The sequence below is a fragment of the Arachis hypogaea genome, chromosome 16, assembly GCF_003086295.3.
Source record: "Arachis hypogaea cultivar Tifrunner chromosome 16, arahy.Tifrunner.gnm2.J5K5, whole genome shotgun sequence".
NCBI classification, from domain to species: domain Eukaryota; kingdom Viridiplantae; phylum Streptophyta; class Magnoliopsida; order Fabales; family Fabaceae; genus Arachis; species Arachis hypogaea.
In genome coordinates, this window is record NC_092051.1 from 5,909,541 (window position 1) to 5,925,250 (window position 15,710).

Below are 15,710 nucleotides of genomic sequence, written 5' to 3' on the forward strand. Positions count from 1 at the left end.
TTTTTTAACATATGTTTCAGTTATGAAAAAAATATAGAAGAACAATATTTTTTTTGAATAACCTAAATAATAGGTTAAATAAAAAAATTAATTTTAATTTAAAAATTTAAATTTTAAATTAATTAAACATAAAATAAAATTGGGTGATTAATAAACTTAAAATACAATCATATTATTTATGTTATTCGCATCTTTTATTTTTCACTCAGCGAGACTGTCCTGTTATATATGCTTAGATAGATGATGATAACATTTGTAATTTGCAATAAAAAACTCATCACATGCTAATTATACTACACATGAATGAAATTATTTCCCTATGTGAAAGTCAAGCTTTCTTAATTTCTCATATTCTGCACGTGCTCGTCTCATTTAATTTGAAATTCTCCTTCCCTTGTATATATATATATATATATTCGGCTTTTGAGCTGAAAATATAGTCTCTAATAATATCTCCCATTATATTATATCATATATTTTGGAAAATAAAACAACATTTCTTCTTCATCTCAATCAATCAAGGTTATAACAATGCCAAGCTGTAGCAGGGTTCAAAGCATGCTGCAGGCTGCGGTTCAATCACTTCACTGGACTTACACCATCTTTTGGCAACTCTCTCCACAACAAAGGTATCTCATCATCTTCTTCCTCAAATTCAGGGATAGATAGGTTATCGATGAAGCTCTCAAACACCTAGTTAAGAGAGAAATAACATTTTTTGCTAACTCATAACTAGAGTTAGTTATTATCTGAGATATAATTATCTACGTGTCTCTGATTTTCTTATCAATTTAAGTTTTTAGAATAAACGACACTGTGACTGTTATCTAACTTTTTTTTTTCCCATAAAATTGGCTACTATTGAATTATAAAGAAATGGTCAAATTTTACTTGTTAATTATAATAAGGAAGCTAGAGAAGTACATAAAATAATTATCATAATAAATGTGCAGAGTTCTGAGGTGGAGTGATGGATTCTACAATGGAGAAATTAAGGTTAGGAGGATAGTTGAAGCAATAGAGGCTAACAAGAGTAGTAGTAATAATGAGGAGGCGTCTCTCCAGAGAAGCAACCAGCTTAGAGACCTCTATGACTTACTATTGTCTGATCGCCATGGAGACCACGTCTTCGCTGTTGATCCTCCGACAACTCCGCTTCCTTGCACCGCCTTGTCGCCGGAGGATCTTAGCGAATCCGGATGGTACTATTTGATGTGTGTCTCCTTCTCCTTTGCTCCTGGTGTAGGGTAAGTCCATGGTCACCGACCTAATTATCATTTTCCTAGCTAGAAAATATTCAAAACTAATTTTTTTATTAATATTTTATCTTTTCTTTAACATTTTCTAAACGTTGGTCCCTACCTATTTTCTTTCTGTCTGTTACTTTGTTGACCAGTTGTTGTTTAAAAACAAAAACTAATTCTCTGTGTTGTTGAATTTAAATTGATAAATTTAAATTGATAAGCAGAGATATATAAATAAGAAGTGTAATAATCTGTGTCATACATATAATAAGACTGAAATTATAATTTTAAGTTGTTGTGTTAAAATTAATTTAAATTATAATTTTTTTTATTTAATAAAAAATAACATATTATGTATTTTTTTTTCTTAATATAGTGTTACTTGTATTAACAGTAAAATAGTTATTAACCAATATTAGTAATCTACTTTTTTCAATGAATCAGAGATATATATCCAATGTGACTATAAACAATCTAGTAATACTTAAATCCACCAACAAAATTTTATATGTTGGTTTACTGTGAAGTAAGAACATATCAAAATTATATCAAAATGAACAATAAATTAATAGAGAATTCTAATGCAGAAAGTTCTGCAATAAACAATAAATAATTTAAACCCACTGAATATCAATTCAACACTATCCTTTGATGCCTGTAAAATATATACTTGAAACAACATTATATCAATGTTAGTATATAAAATTATATGATTAACGTAATTATAAAATTGTTTATTAGGAGAATAAAATAATACAAATTTTTATGATAATTTTAATATTCTCAAGCTATTAATGTACAATAAGAATACATTATCCATTAGCACCTAGAATTTGTTAATTTTTTTAATAGATAGTAATAAATTTTAATAAATAAATAAATTTAAGTTAAAAATTTCGTTATTACCTTTTCATTACAGGCTCTCAAAAACTTCTCTATATACCACATTCATTGTGTAGTTATCTTCCAAGTACCCGTGATCTTGCAACAACACTCGCAGACCATCTTTACTCGTTACCCTTGATAACGCAACATATAATTGACTATGGGTGAAAACTGGCCTTGGAAGGTATATTCTAACTTTCGATAGAGTTTGTCCCTGAGACTTACTTATTGTCATTGCAAATGACATAATAATTGGGAATTGTCTTCTTTAAAATCTGACCGGTAATGTTTCATTATTTGGAATTAGATTCAGTCTTGGGATAAGAACAATACTTCCAGCTTTGTTACCGGTTAAAGTCTTGCATTCTATCACATGATTTCCCATTCTTCTAACTTGCATTCTCGTTCCGTTGTACAAACCATTAGTTTAGTCTATATTCCGCAGCAATATAACAACAGGAGCGCCAACCTTCACAACCAACTTGTGTGGTGGTAGACCTGCACAATTTATTCCATTTAGAATTTCTGATGAGAAAGCATCTAACTCAAATAAATTCTATATTTTCCTCCTCAGCACACACAGAGTCAGAACTTAAGTAGACTCTTTCTTGTCCAGGTAACCCTGCAATCATCTTATTGTTGACATCAGTGACACAATCCAGAGTTAGTGCAAGAATTTCTCTATCCTTAAAATAATTTTCAACGGATAAATTGGATAACATATCTGGATACACAAAATCAATGAGGTCATCCAAAGCTGTCTCAGAGTTCTTAACCAAAATGTCAGATAGTATATAAACGACCGATTCACCATCTGTTGTATCACCAGCCAAATCATCACCAATTTTGAATAGCCATTCTGTAAAATTTTTGAGTTCTTGTATGTTGTTTTCACCCAGTGACAATCTCATATTTTTTGTAAGTTTTAGAATCTTATAGTTATGCCACAAATATGAAGAATTAATAGAAGACTGAATTATATCTTACCTTGAGCCTCTGGAAATCACAGGTAAAATTTGTCTAAAATCTCCTCCGAAAACAACTTTACCTCCAAATGGCAAATGAGCATTATACGAATTTGAGCACCTCAAGATGTCTCTGAGGCATTTGTTTAAAGCTTTGTAACAATACTTACTTATCATTAGAGCTTCATCTCATATGATTAATTTGGCCTTAGTTATTAACTTTGTAAGAGGACTTCCTTGTTTAATGCTACACAAAGAATCTTCATTTATGGTCAAAGAAATTTTAAAACTTGAATGTGCAGTTCTTCCATTAGACAACAGAAGTGCAGCAATCCCACTCGAAGCAACATTTAAAACTATACCTCCTTTAGACTTAATTGAGCATGATATAGTTGACCATAAGAATATTTTTTCACAACTACCTTGATCATATAAAAAGAAATTTCCACGCACCCATATTACCGCTAACAGCACCAATTATTTGACCGTATGCAAGTTTCTGCTCATCAGTTAGCTTTTCTAAATACCCACCTAGTTTACTCGCAAGAGCATTAATGTCAAAGTTCAACTCTTCCATTATAATTCTGTCTTCTAAGCTGGACATCAAATTTTTTGGAGGATATGGCATTTCATAATATTCTTTCAATGACTTACCATTTGACTGGAGCAAATCTTCAATTTTTGCAAGTGCAATATCTTTTATTTGGACTTCTGGTATCATCAAATCTGTATTTTTTCTATTTAAAATAACATAATTATTTAAAAAATTATTAAATAAATCTCTGACAAAAAAAGTCTGAAATGCATTGTTGAATGATAAATAAGACTCCTTATTTTTTGTTTAAAAAATACTTCATTAGTAACATGTCCTTTTAAAAATTATTGTTGTGATTAACATGGATATCAAAATCATTATAATATAAAAAAAGAGCACTCAGATAATCGATGCAAATGCAAGTATTGAAAGTAAGTGGATTTAGTTATGATTTCTTAGATGAAGTAGATACAGTTTACGGCAATGAATCAAAATATGTATTAAGAGGAGGAAGTAAAGCAAGTATAAACTAATATATATATATATATATATATATATATATATATAATCTAATTTTTTATCGAATAATAGGTTTGAATATATTTTGTTTTGTTATATTTTTTAAATATTATCAGAGAAAGAGAAAAAGTTAAAGTGAACACCAATAAATAATTTTGTCATATGTACAATAATTTTACTCCTAAGAAAGGCATTTTGTTAAAGAACATCACTCTTAAAATTTCTTATCCAATATTTTTGTCATAATTATAGACTAAATTGAATTCTACCATGGACATAAAAATTTATAATAGATTATAGTTACCTTCCATTTGCAGTAATCTTCTTTGTTCATATAGTACGTCATCAGAGAAAAAGTTCCAAGTCTTTTGTCAAACAAAATCTGGTCTACTCATGTTATTTGATGTTAATAAAACAACAAAAAGTCTCCTTAGAAAAGTTGTAGAGTGCCATATTCCTGCATTAGAGATTGCATCAATGAATTTTTTGTCATCCTGCAACAGTCCTAGTCCTAGTACATAGCATGCATCTTTGAAGGAGTCATAAACCACACCATCAACTGTTCTTAGATCACTGAAACTCGTGCATCCCTTTTGAATGTTCAAAAGTAGCCTTAGATAATAATCTTCCTTATTCATTGGTGGTATATGAGATATCCTTCCTATTACATAGCCTTGCTTTTTGAGTCCACATATGATGCTCTCCATTCCAAACAAATTTTGTTGGAAACTCAAAATAAGTCAGATTTTTTGTATCATTATGAGCTTCATTTGCTTTGAATTATCCAATCAACATAGATTTCTTGAAAAAAGAAGTCTCAACAACCAACTAATTTGTATCAGTATCTTTGTAAACAATTGGCATATCACCAGAAAGATGGAATGGTAATCTTATTACTGCTGGTTCCTTCATTTGAATAGGATAACCAAACAATCTCCATGCAGCTTCACATGCTGATATATATTTACAATCATAATAATTACGTATTTTATTTACCTAAGATCCATTGTTTTGATAAAATGTAGTTGTCACCCTATCATTACCCTTGTGAAGATACTTGAACAGATATTTGATTGCTGAAGTTTGACAAGTATACTCAACATTGATGTGACATCTAAATTTTAGAAAAAGACCGGCATTGTATGAAACTATGAAGTAGTTGTCAACCTCAACAGTTTTTTTTGATACAGTTCGCCCATCATCTCTTCTTTGATATCTTGAAAAGCCTGCTTCGTCAATAATTATCCTATCTCTAAATGCTTTGGAAAAAAACTTTGAGCATTTACCATTGATCATGCATTGGCTCTTACTATTTAAATGACCGCATGGACCATGATTGAGTAGATAATTGGATAAGTATGTATTCAGTTGCTTGGTGATCACGTAGATAATTGAGTAATTGAGTTCCAAATTGATCCCACAGTGTGCATCTTATTTTTTTCTCATTTCTAAATAAAAGTGAAAATTAAGAGAAATAAGTAGTAATATATAATAAAAAAATAAAAAATTTTGCATATGAATAGATAATTGTTATAAAATAAATTCTAATTGTAAGATTTTAAATCTTCACATACTGCAAATCATGAAGATCAACCACAATGTAATGGCCATTTTTTTCTGCTTTTGACCATGATATAAGTTCTCCTTTTCCAGTCAAGAGTTCAATAACGTTTAATTGAAAAAAAAATGAATTAAAAGCATGAAATTAAGGACAAATAAATGAACAACACAATAATAATAATAATACAAATTAACTACGTACCAAATAAGTTAAATTTTTCATTTGTTTGTCTCAATATATCAGCATGATCGAAAAAATTCAAATGATTGTTAGAAATTTTACGATTAAAAATATTTCCAATTGATAATTGATAAGTAATTTAATAATATATTAAATACTTTATCTGATATAATTATAATAAAGACAGTTTCTTAAATTAGTATATTTATGTATCATTTATTAAATACTAATTATAATATAATTATATTATTTAAAGATATTTTCTAAAATAAATTTTAAAGAGAGAATAGTGCAATCATTTTAGAGAAAAATGGATTCACGAAATAACACATAATTAGTATATATTTTAAAAAATGATATTTCTCTAAAATATTATATTACTATATATTTTTCTTCCTTGGGAATTGTAAACCCCACTAAAATTGGTAAATAATTATTCAATAAATCAAATTTTAATTAAGAAAATTAAAAATACAAAACTAATATCAAAATAGGATAGAGCTCCTCAAAACGAGAATTTTGATACCAATTTCAAAAAATTTGGCCCAAAATTGGACCAGAAAGACCGAACCGATTGAACCGGAATCCAAACCGGGCCCGTAGGTCCAACCGGACCCATAACTTAAAGGAAGCAGAAGCTCCTTCTTCCTCCATTCAGCAACAACACCAACGAATAGATTTGGGGAGGAAGAGAGCTTCCTAACCCTCATCAAACCTTCCAACTACCATAACTTCCCTGTTTGAGTTCTGATCACCGCACCGTTCACGGCCACGCGTCCAGCGCGTCGAGCTCTACACTTCTATGGGATCAATTTTACTGGTAAGCTCCAATTCCATCTCAGATTTTCTACCCTCTTTTCTATTCTTGAAATTGAAATTCTATAGTGAGATTTTGCCAATTTGGTGTTCTAGGTTCGATTTAGCTTGCGGAGCTTACTGGGTTTTAGTTGCTACGCGAGTAGGTGCGGTAAGGATTCCCTAAACCTTAATTCAATTTTGATTTCATTAGGTAAAATCTAAATTTGGAATATATATGTGTATTAAGTGTGAATTAAGTTTATATACATGTATTGGAATTGAAAAGTGAACATTTGGAGGCTTGGTGGTTATTGAAGCTTAGATTGTGGTTGGTTTCTTTGAGCTTGAGGGGCTGTGTTGTGACTTAGGTGGCTGCCTTGGACAAAATATAGTGATTGGCCAAGGTATGGTTTATGTTTCGCGCGTTTAACATATAAGATTTTGTGAAAACTTAGGCTAGAGAACCACAGGTTAAGTTGAAATGGTTAAATGTATTAAATGATTAGCTTTGTGATGATGTTGGATAAATTAATGATTGAGCTTGTGTTGGAATTTATGAGCATGAGTTGTTGGTTTTGTTGAATATGTGTTCTTGGAATTATTATTGAAGGGTTGATGATGATGTTGATATATGCTAATGGAATTTGGTGGTTATGGCTTGTTGAATTAGTTGAAGGTAATTTATGAGTGGTTATTAATGAATGGAGGAAATGGGTTAATAAATTTTAAAATGAAAGCTTATGGTTGGAAAGGGTAGATTTTGAATAATGTATGAGTTTTATGAATTGGTGTGAGTATTAATGTGTTAGTAGATAGTATTAATGAAATGGGGCTTGATATGTTATGAATGTGCAGGTTGCAAGGGTAAGGAATATGAATTTGGTGAAAATGAGGTTTGGGTGTAATTTGGTAAAAAGTGATTTTTGATGAACTTTGGTAGTCCATAACTTGCTCCTCAAATTTTGGATGGAAATGTGGTTTGTTTCAACTAAAAGATGGTTTTACAAACTTTTGAACGATATAAATTTTGTGAAAAATAGAATTTTGTAGAGAAAGTTATGGACGATGGAAGTTTGGTGTAAAAAGTGTGTTATGCATGTGATAAACTTATGGTTTTGCAGCTTTCTGGACAAACTGCCTCTTTTTGGAAAAACGTACATCCACGCGTACGCGTGGCGTGACATTTCAAACTACGCATGCGCGAGTAGCCATGCGTGCGCGTGATGAGCCAACCTGCATGACCACGCGTACACATGACCCTCACCCACGCGTACGCATGTGGTAAGAGAATGCGCGCGCGTGCTACTTTTTCACGCTACCACGCGCACGCGTGGCCCCAACTTGCTGCAAAACTGAATTTTTGGTGTTTTAAACCAGATTTTCACTTCTAAACCTCCATTTTTCTTCCTTCTAGACTTAAGGTATAGTACTCAGTCCAGTAGCTAGTTGAAACTAGGAAAATAAGGTAACTGGAAATGAAGAAAAGGGAAAATATAAGGATTTATAAGAAAAAGAGATGAATATTAAACGAAGTTATGATGCTATGGCTTGAACGAATGGATAACTAATGATTATGAACATAAAATGGCTTATGAATGATGCTATCTGAGATACGAGTTTTCCTGGGTAACAAAACCGTGGCTTGCCACAGCGTATTCCAGGTTGAATCTCGATACTCTGTTGACCCAACGTCGTAAGGGTGACCGGGCACGTATAAATTCTCAGGTATGAATATCCCCCATTGAGTGATTAAATGATGAATGAATGTGAAATCTATGCATAGACTCATGAGGATGCGCGATGGGGACAGTCTAAGGTTTTCGGACTTGTCGGGTTGGCTGGATAACTGACAGATGAGCCTCATCATCCATAGGACAGGCATACATCATGTGCATTTGTTTGTTTTGATTGCTATGCATTACCTGGGTTTGCCTAACTGAATACATACATCCTGCTACCTGTTATACTTGCTACTTGCACTATCTGTTTCTTACTTGTGCGTGAACTTGTTTGATTGCTTGTCTCTGCTGGATTATGGATGACAGAGGAACGGAGGAAGGGTAAAATGGGTTGATGTTGATGTTAGGTTTAAAAGTGAGTAATTTTAGGAAGGCTTAGAGTACCTACCCCTATTTATGGCTTCTGCTTAGAAATTAAGTTTTATAATTGTATGACAGAGTTCTAGGATTGCCTCTGGCATTCTTAGAACCTTATTTATTATACGCGTGGCACCTTTACCATGCTGAGAACCTTCGGTTCTCATCCCATACTGTATTATTATTTTCAGATGCAGGTTGAGAGGCTCCTCGCTAGGCGTCTGGATCTTTATTTGGAGCGGAGTAGTCCCTGGGTTATTTTGGGTTTTATGATTATATACATATGTACCTATGTACTTAGCTTGCTCTCCAAGAAACTTGTTTATTCTGCTCCTCATAGAGGTTGAGGGAGAGATAGGATCTTATTTTGTATTTTGTGTATTTTGGGATATATCTCCTCCGGCCAGCCTTGGCTTCGCAGGTTGAGTCAGGAACTAGTTATGTTGTATTCTTGGCCTTCTTTTACTCTGTCGCTTATGCTTATCCTTATCTTCTAGGTTTCTTAGTGCGCAAGTAATCTTATTTCTTGAGCGTTGCGCTTTTTATTTTGCGATTTTGTTTTACCCATTTTTCAAGGCTCCTAGTATATTATCTCTTTTCACTATTATATGTATATTTTAACTGATTAGAGGTCCGTAACACCACACTACCTCTGTTCTACGACTTAAGCGTAAAACTCTGTGTAGTAGGGTGTTACAGGAATAAGATTATAAAATTTATATAATATAAAATTCATAACATATATCATTTTGTAACGTATGAATAAAAATACCTGATCGAAATATTTGTTAAAATTAATAAATATCTTGATAAATATATTTAGCATTTAATGTGGTTAAAATTATAGTTATCACGTGATATATTTTATAACCCGGTTATTTGTAATATATCATGAAAGGTTATATTTTAATTAAAGGTTTAAAATATATCACGTGAAAGGTAAAAGGGTAAAGGTTATATTTTATCAATATTATTATAATTTAAATACATTTTTTCTTAAATATTTTTTGATAAATATTTATTAGTATCACTTGATATTAATGATATAATTATTTTAGGTTAAAAATTTTAACATATTTCATTCAAAAGGTTATTAGTTTTTTTTTTATATTTGTAACACCCTACTACACAGTGTTTTACGCTTAAGTCGTAGAATAGGGGTAGTGTGCTATTACGGACCTCTAAACAGTAAAAATATACATATAATAATGAAAGAAATAATATATTAGGAGCCTTGAAACAAAACAGGTAAACAAAACTCGCAAAATGAAAAGCGCAATGCTCAACGGAAAGAATTACTTGCATGCTAGGAAACCTAATCGGAGAATTGATAAAGATAAGCAAAAGGTAAAGGAGAGCCAAGGAAACAGCATAACTAGCCCCTGACTCAGCCTGCGAAGCTAAGGTTGGCCGGGAAATATATATATATATACATATAAACATACATAAGTATTCCCAAAATACACCCAAAATACCAAAATAAGCTCCTATCTCTTCCTTAACCTCTATGAGGAGTAGCATACACAAGTTACTTGGAGAGTAAGCTAAATACATATGTAAATATATACAATCAAAAACCAAAATACACCCCAGAACTACTTCGCTTCAAGGATCCAGACGCCTAGCGAGGAGCCTCTCGACCCTAAAAAAAATAGCAACACAGTATGGAATGAGAACCGGAGGTTTTCAGCATGGTAAAAGCGCCACGCGTATAATAAATAAGGTCCTGAGAATATCATAGGCAATCCTAGAACTCCGTTATTCCATTATCCAACTTTATTATTAAATAGAAACCATAAACAGGGGTAGGTATTCTAAATCTACCTAACTTACTCAATTTCAATCCTAACCTAACACTAAACCATTCCTCCATTTCCTCCATCTCTCCATCATCCATAATGCAACAGAAACAAGCAACCAAACAAGTTCACGCACAAGTAATGAGCAGATAGTTCAAATAGCAAGTATAACAGGTAGCAGGTGATCTATATCAATTAGGCAAACTCAGGAGATGCATAGCAATCAAAACAAACAAATGCATATGATGCATGCCTGTCCTACGGCTGATGGGGGCCATCTGTCGGTTATCCAGCCAACCCGACAAGTCTAAAAACCTTAGACTGTCCCCCATCGCGCATTGATAAACCCCATTTTTAGGGTTTATCTTGTGTTGAAGTTAGAGTATTTTGTCAATCTTTTCTCACATTTACTCAATGAAATAGCATGGTTCTGTGATTATCTCCTAATTTGTGCTAAAGTGTGAAAACATTCTTTCAGACCCTTAAATTGATAACTTTTTAATCTCCCCTTGATTCCACCAGATGCCTTGATGTGTTTGTTAGTGATTTCAGAGTGAAAAGGGCTTGGAATGAATCAAAGGAGTGAAGAAAAAGCATACAAAGTGAAGAAATCATGAAAAGCCAATGATTTGGAACGCACCCAGGGACGCGCACGCGCACAAGGCGCGTACGCGCGGATCGTACAACACTCCATGGACGCGCACGCGCACAAGGTGCTCACGCGCGGATTGTGAATTATCCCAGGGACGTGTACGCGCACTGTACGCGTACGCGTCGATATCGGCGTAGAACTCTTTATTGAATTCACAACCAGCGATTTCAGAGAGGCCTCTGGCCCAGTTTGGAAGTCAATCTTTGGTATAAAAAGACTAAAAAGACTAAGGACTGAAGGGGAAAGGCATGGATCAATTTATCATTCATTCAAATAATTTTAGGTTTTAGATATAAATTCTAGAGAGGGAGGCTCTCTCCTCTTTCTAGGTTTTAGAATTTAGGATTTCTTCTTTCAATTTCTTCTTAATCCCAGGTTCAATATTCCTTTGATTTAGTTCTCTTATATTCTTATTTATTCTAGTATTTTGGTTTATCTATTCCTCTTGTTGATTTCTCTATTTTTCCGAATTTAGTTTATGGATTCTCATTTTAGATTTACTTTTCTATTTAATACAAATTGAGGTATTTCATATTTACAATTGCTTTCTTCAATCTATGTTATTGATGCCTTCAATCAGTTGTGTGAATTTTATTATCTCTTATTGTTTTTCTATGCTTTTGTGTTGTGCCTTCCAAGTGTTTGATAAAATGCTTGGGAGAGTTCTAAGCTAGATTTTCCCTTCTTGGCCTTGATTGAGTAATTAGTGACACTTGAGTTATCATACTCCTTTGTTGATTGACAATTGAAAGTTGCTAATTGATTTGGATTCCACTAAAGCTAGTCTTTCCTTAAGAGTTGACTAGGACTTGAGGAATCAAATTGATTCATCCACTTGACTTTCCTTCATAATTAGAGGGTTAACTAAGCGGAAAGAAATGAACAATTCTCATCACAATTGATAAGGATAACTAGGATAGGACTTTTAGTTCTCATACCTTGCCAAGAGTTTTTCTAGTCATTAGTTTATTTCTTTTGTCATTTACTTTTCTTGTTCCCTTATTCAAAAATCCCAAAATATATAACTCATAACCAATAACAAGAACACCTCCCTGCAATTCCTTGAGAGATGACCCGAGGTTTAAATACTTCGGTTATCAATTTTATTAGGGGCTTGTTACTTGTGACAACCAAACTTTTGTACGAAGGGACATTTGTTGGTCTAGAAACTATACTTGCAACAAGAGTTTATTTGTTAAATTCTAGACCACGCAAAAGTCCTCTCGTCAAAATGGCGCCGTTGCTGGGGAATTGCAAACGTGTGCCTTATTATTGGTTATTGTAAATATTTGATTTTTACTTGTTTGTTAGTTATTGTTAGTTTTGAGGACTTAGTTGCTTATTTTTACTAGTTTTTGTTTTTCTTTTCTACTATGAACTCTCACCCTTTTGGCTACGAGTTTGGTTCAAATTATGTTGTCAGGAATGAAGGCTATAATGGTAACATGCATCATGGTTGGAACAATCAAAGATGGGGGGAGTCACAAGGATTTGATCAACCCTCTAGGCAACAACCCCCACCAACTTACTATGAGCAAGAGTCATTCCAAGGCGCATGCCAACGCAATGGTTATGGTGGACATACTCGTGACAATCAACACCCACTACAATATGTCTATAAACCCCCTCCTCAACATAATTTTAGACCACCATACTCACAACCCATCTATTACCAAACACCCTCATATGATCCTAACCCTTATACACCATACCAACCACCTTATGAGTCGTATGAACCATATATAGAACCACCCCGATTCTGACCCAATTACTCACAAAAACCACCACTTTCATATACACCTTGTCCGCACCCATCAATCCAAGAACCATATGATCCTAATTATGTTATCCAAGAGGAACAAGAGTCAAGGGATCATCTCAAGGAAACAGTGGACCAATTTCATGCAACTCTTCATCAGCTAGAGCGAGCGATAAATCGATTAGACTCCCAACGTCTGAACACTTAAGGAAACACTAGAAACCCCAGTGGACAGTGAGGAGCATGACTTTGTGTTGGAACAATTGGAAGAAGTGACGTTAGGATTTTTTACCAGTAAAGAGATTCATAGAAACAGTTGCGTTGTAGATATAGTCTCTAAACCGACAAAAATCCCTTCGTACAAACGTTTTGGGTGTCACAAGTAACAAACCCCTTTAGAAATTGTTAACCGAGTATTCAAACCTCGGGTCGTCTTCTCAAGGAACTGCGAGGAAGTATGTTCTTATTATTGGCTATAAAGGTTGTAAGCGGGGTTTAAAAGGTGAGAAGCAAGTGATTTGAATGACAAGTAAAGTAAATGGCAATCAAAATAAATAAATACTGTAAAGCAAACTTTTGGCAAGGTAAGAGAAATTAGAAGTCCACTTTGTTATCTTTCTCAGCAATAATGAAAGTTGAATCTAGATTCCACTTGGTCAACTTTTACTAAAGTAAAAGTAAGTCAAGGGGCTAATTAAATTGACCTTTGAATCCGATTTATTTCCTAAGAAAAGGTTGAGATTACTTAAATTCAGCTCAATTAGCAAGATAACGATTATCAGTTATGTTGAGTTTAATAACTGTTGGGTTACTGATTTCTTAACCTGGACCAAAAGGGGAATAAGTAAATTACTGGAGTAATAAAAAAAAGTCCTTAGATGGGAAGCAATGGTAGCTTAAATCAAAGAGAACAATCATAAACTGAAAATACCTCAAATATCATTAACTCAAATAACAGTCTGCAACATGGAAGAATTCATAGATTCAATTATAAAGGTAAATAGCCAACTCAGATACTGAAATAAATAAATAAAGTGAAAGGGAAGTTTAAAACAAAGAAATATAAAACCTGGATTGAGAGTCACTCTCAAAGCGAGAAGAAATCCTAAATCCTAAGAGAGAGAGGAGAAGATCTCCCTCTCAACTAAATCTAAATCATTGAAAAATAAAATGTGCGAGCTCTCTCTTGAATGGATGCATTCCCCCATTTTATAGCCTCTAGTTTACGTGTTCTGCACTTGGATTTGGGCCAAAAAGGCTTCGGAATCCGCTTTGAGCGTTTTCTGCAATTTCTGGTGTATGGCCTCTGTCACGCGTCCGCGTGGGTCACGCGGTCGTGTCATCCGGAGCTTTTCCTTGCCACGCGGTCGCGTCAGTCACGCGTCCGCATCGTATACGTTCTGCTTAAGGCGTGCGGTCGCGTCAGTCATGCGGCCGCGTCGCTGCTTCTTCGCTTCTGGCACGCGATCGCGTCGTCCATGCGATCGCGTGAATACCAGTTTCCTTCAAAGCTCCGTTTTGCCTTCTCCTTCCATTTTTGTATGTTTCCTTTTCCATCCTTTAAGTCATTCTGCCTTAGAAAATCTGAAACTACTCAACACACTAATCACGGCATCGAATGGAAATAAAGGTAATTAAAATAATTAATTTTTAAAGCTTAGGAAACATGTTTTTCATAATATGACATAATAAGGAAGGGAAAGTAAAACCATGCAATTAATATGAATAAGTATGTGAAGGATTGAATAAATCACTCAAATTAAGCACAAAAGAACTCATGAAATATGGGTTTATCAACCTCCCCACACTTAAACAATAGCATGTCCTCATGCTAAATTCAAGGTAAATAGTAAGGTAAGGTTAAAATGGTGGAATGTTATGCAATGCAATCTAATCTAAATGCAACTACCTAAATGCATCATGCTTCTACCTACTTGGTTAAAAATAAATAAATTCTTCAAGACAAATATAAATCAGATTCCACTAATTCAAATCATACAAAATAAGGTACAAGTAAACTTGTAAGAAGATAGCTCATGAAAGCAAGGAACATAGAATCAAGCGTTGAACCCTCACAGGAAGTGTATATCACTCTAGTCTCTCAAGTGTTTAGGGTAATTCACTCTAGTCTTCTTCTAATCATGCTTTCTAAACTTTGTTCTTCATCTAACCAATCAACAAAAATTTAGTGTACCAATGCAGATATCATGAGGTCTTTTCAAGGTTGTAATGGGGCTAAAGTAAAGGTGAGGATATATATGTGGTTAAGTGAGGTATGAATTGAATCTTTGACTAGTCTAAGTTCTCACCTAACATACATACACTCTCTTATGTAATTCAAAAATCATGCTTAGCTACCCATAATTCCCACTTTTGTATGATTCCCATACTCATGTACCAAATTTTTTATATTTCTTTACTTTTATCACATGTGCATTGATCTTTTTATTAACTTAGCATTGTGGTAATTTTGTCCCCTTATTTATTTATTGATTGAATATTTTTGGATTTTTTTTTTGTAGAGAAATAAACATAACTTATCAATGCACATGGATTTTTCCATTATTTTTCTATTTTGGTTTTTTTTTTTTCATGAGTAGGTTCCCAAATTCCCAATATTAAAAACATGATACATTCCCTTATTAACCCATGTTCCCACAATTTCCCCACACTTAGTTGATGCACAATCTCTATCTTAAGCTAACCAAAGATTCATT

General features: G+C 33.4%; 1 protein-coding gene across 2 annotated transcripts; it reads left to right on the forward strand.

The window, feature by feature from the left end:
- Window positions 1-452: 452 nt before the first annotated feature.
- LOC112758978 (truncated basic helix-loop-helix protein A-like) lies at window positions 453-9,234 on the forward strand. Of its 2 annotated transcripts, none has more exons than XM_025807774.3 (3): window positions 453-629; window positions 954-1,247; window positions 8,975-9,234. In XM_025807774.3, the coding sequence occupies exons 1-3, from the start codon at window positions 532-534 to the stop codon at window positions 9,054-9,056; spliced, it is 474 nt and encodes a 157-aa protein (XP_025663559.1). In that variant the 5' UTR covers window positions 453-531; the 3' UTR covers window positions 9,057-9,234. The 2 variants fall into 2 exon arrangements, with proteins under 2 accessions (XP_025663559.1, XP_025663560.1); XM_025807775.3 differs by lacking the exon at window positions 8,975-9,234 and adding an exon at window positions 2,164-4,134.
- The last annotated feature ends 6,476 nt before the right edge of the window (window positions 9,235-15,710 follow it).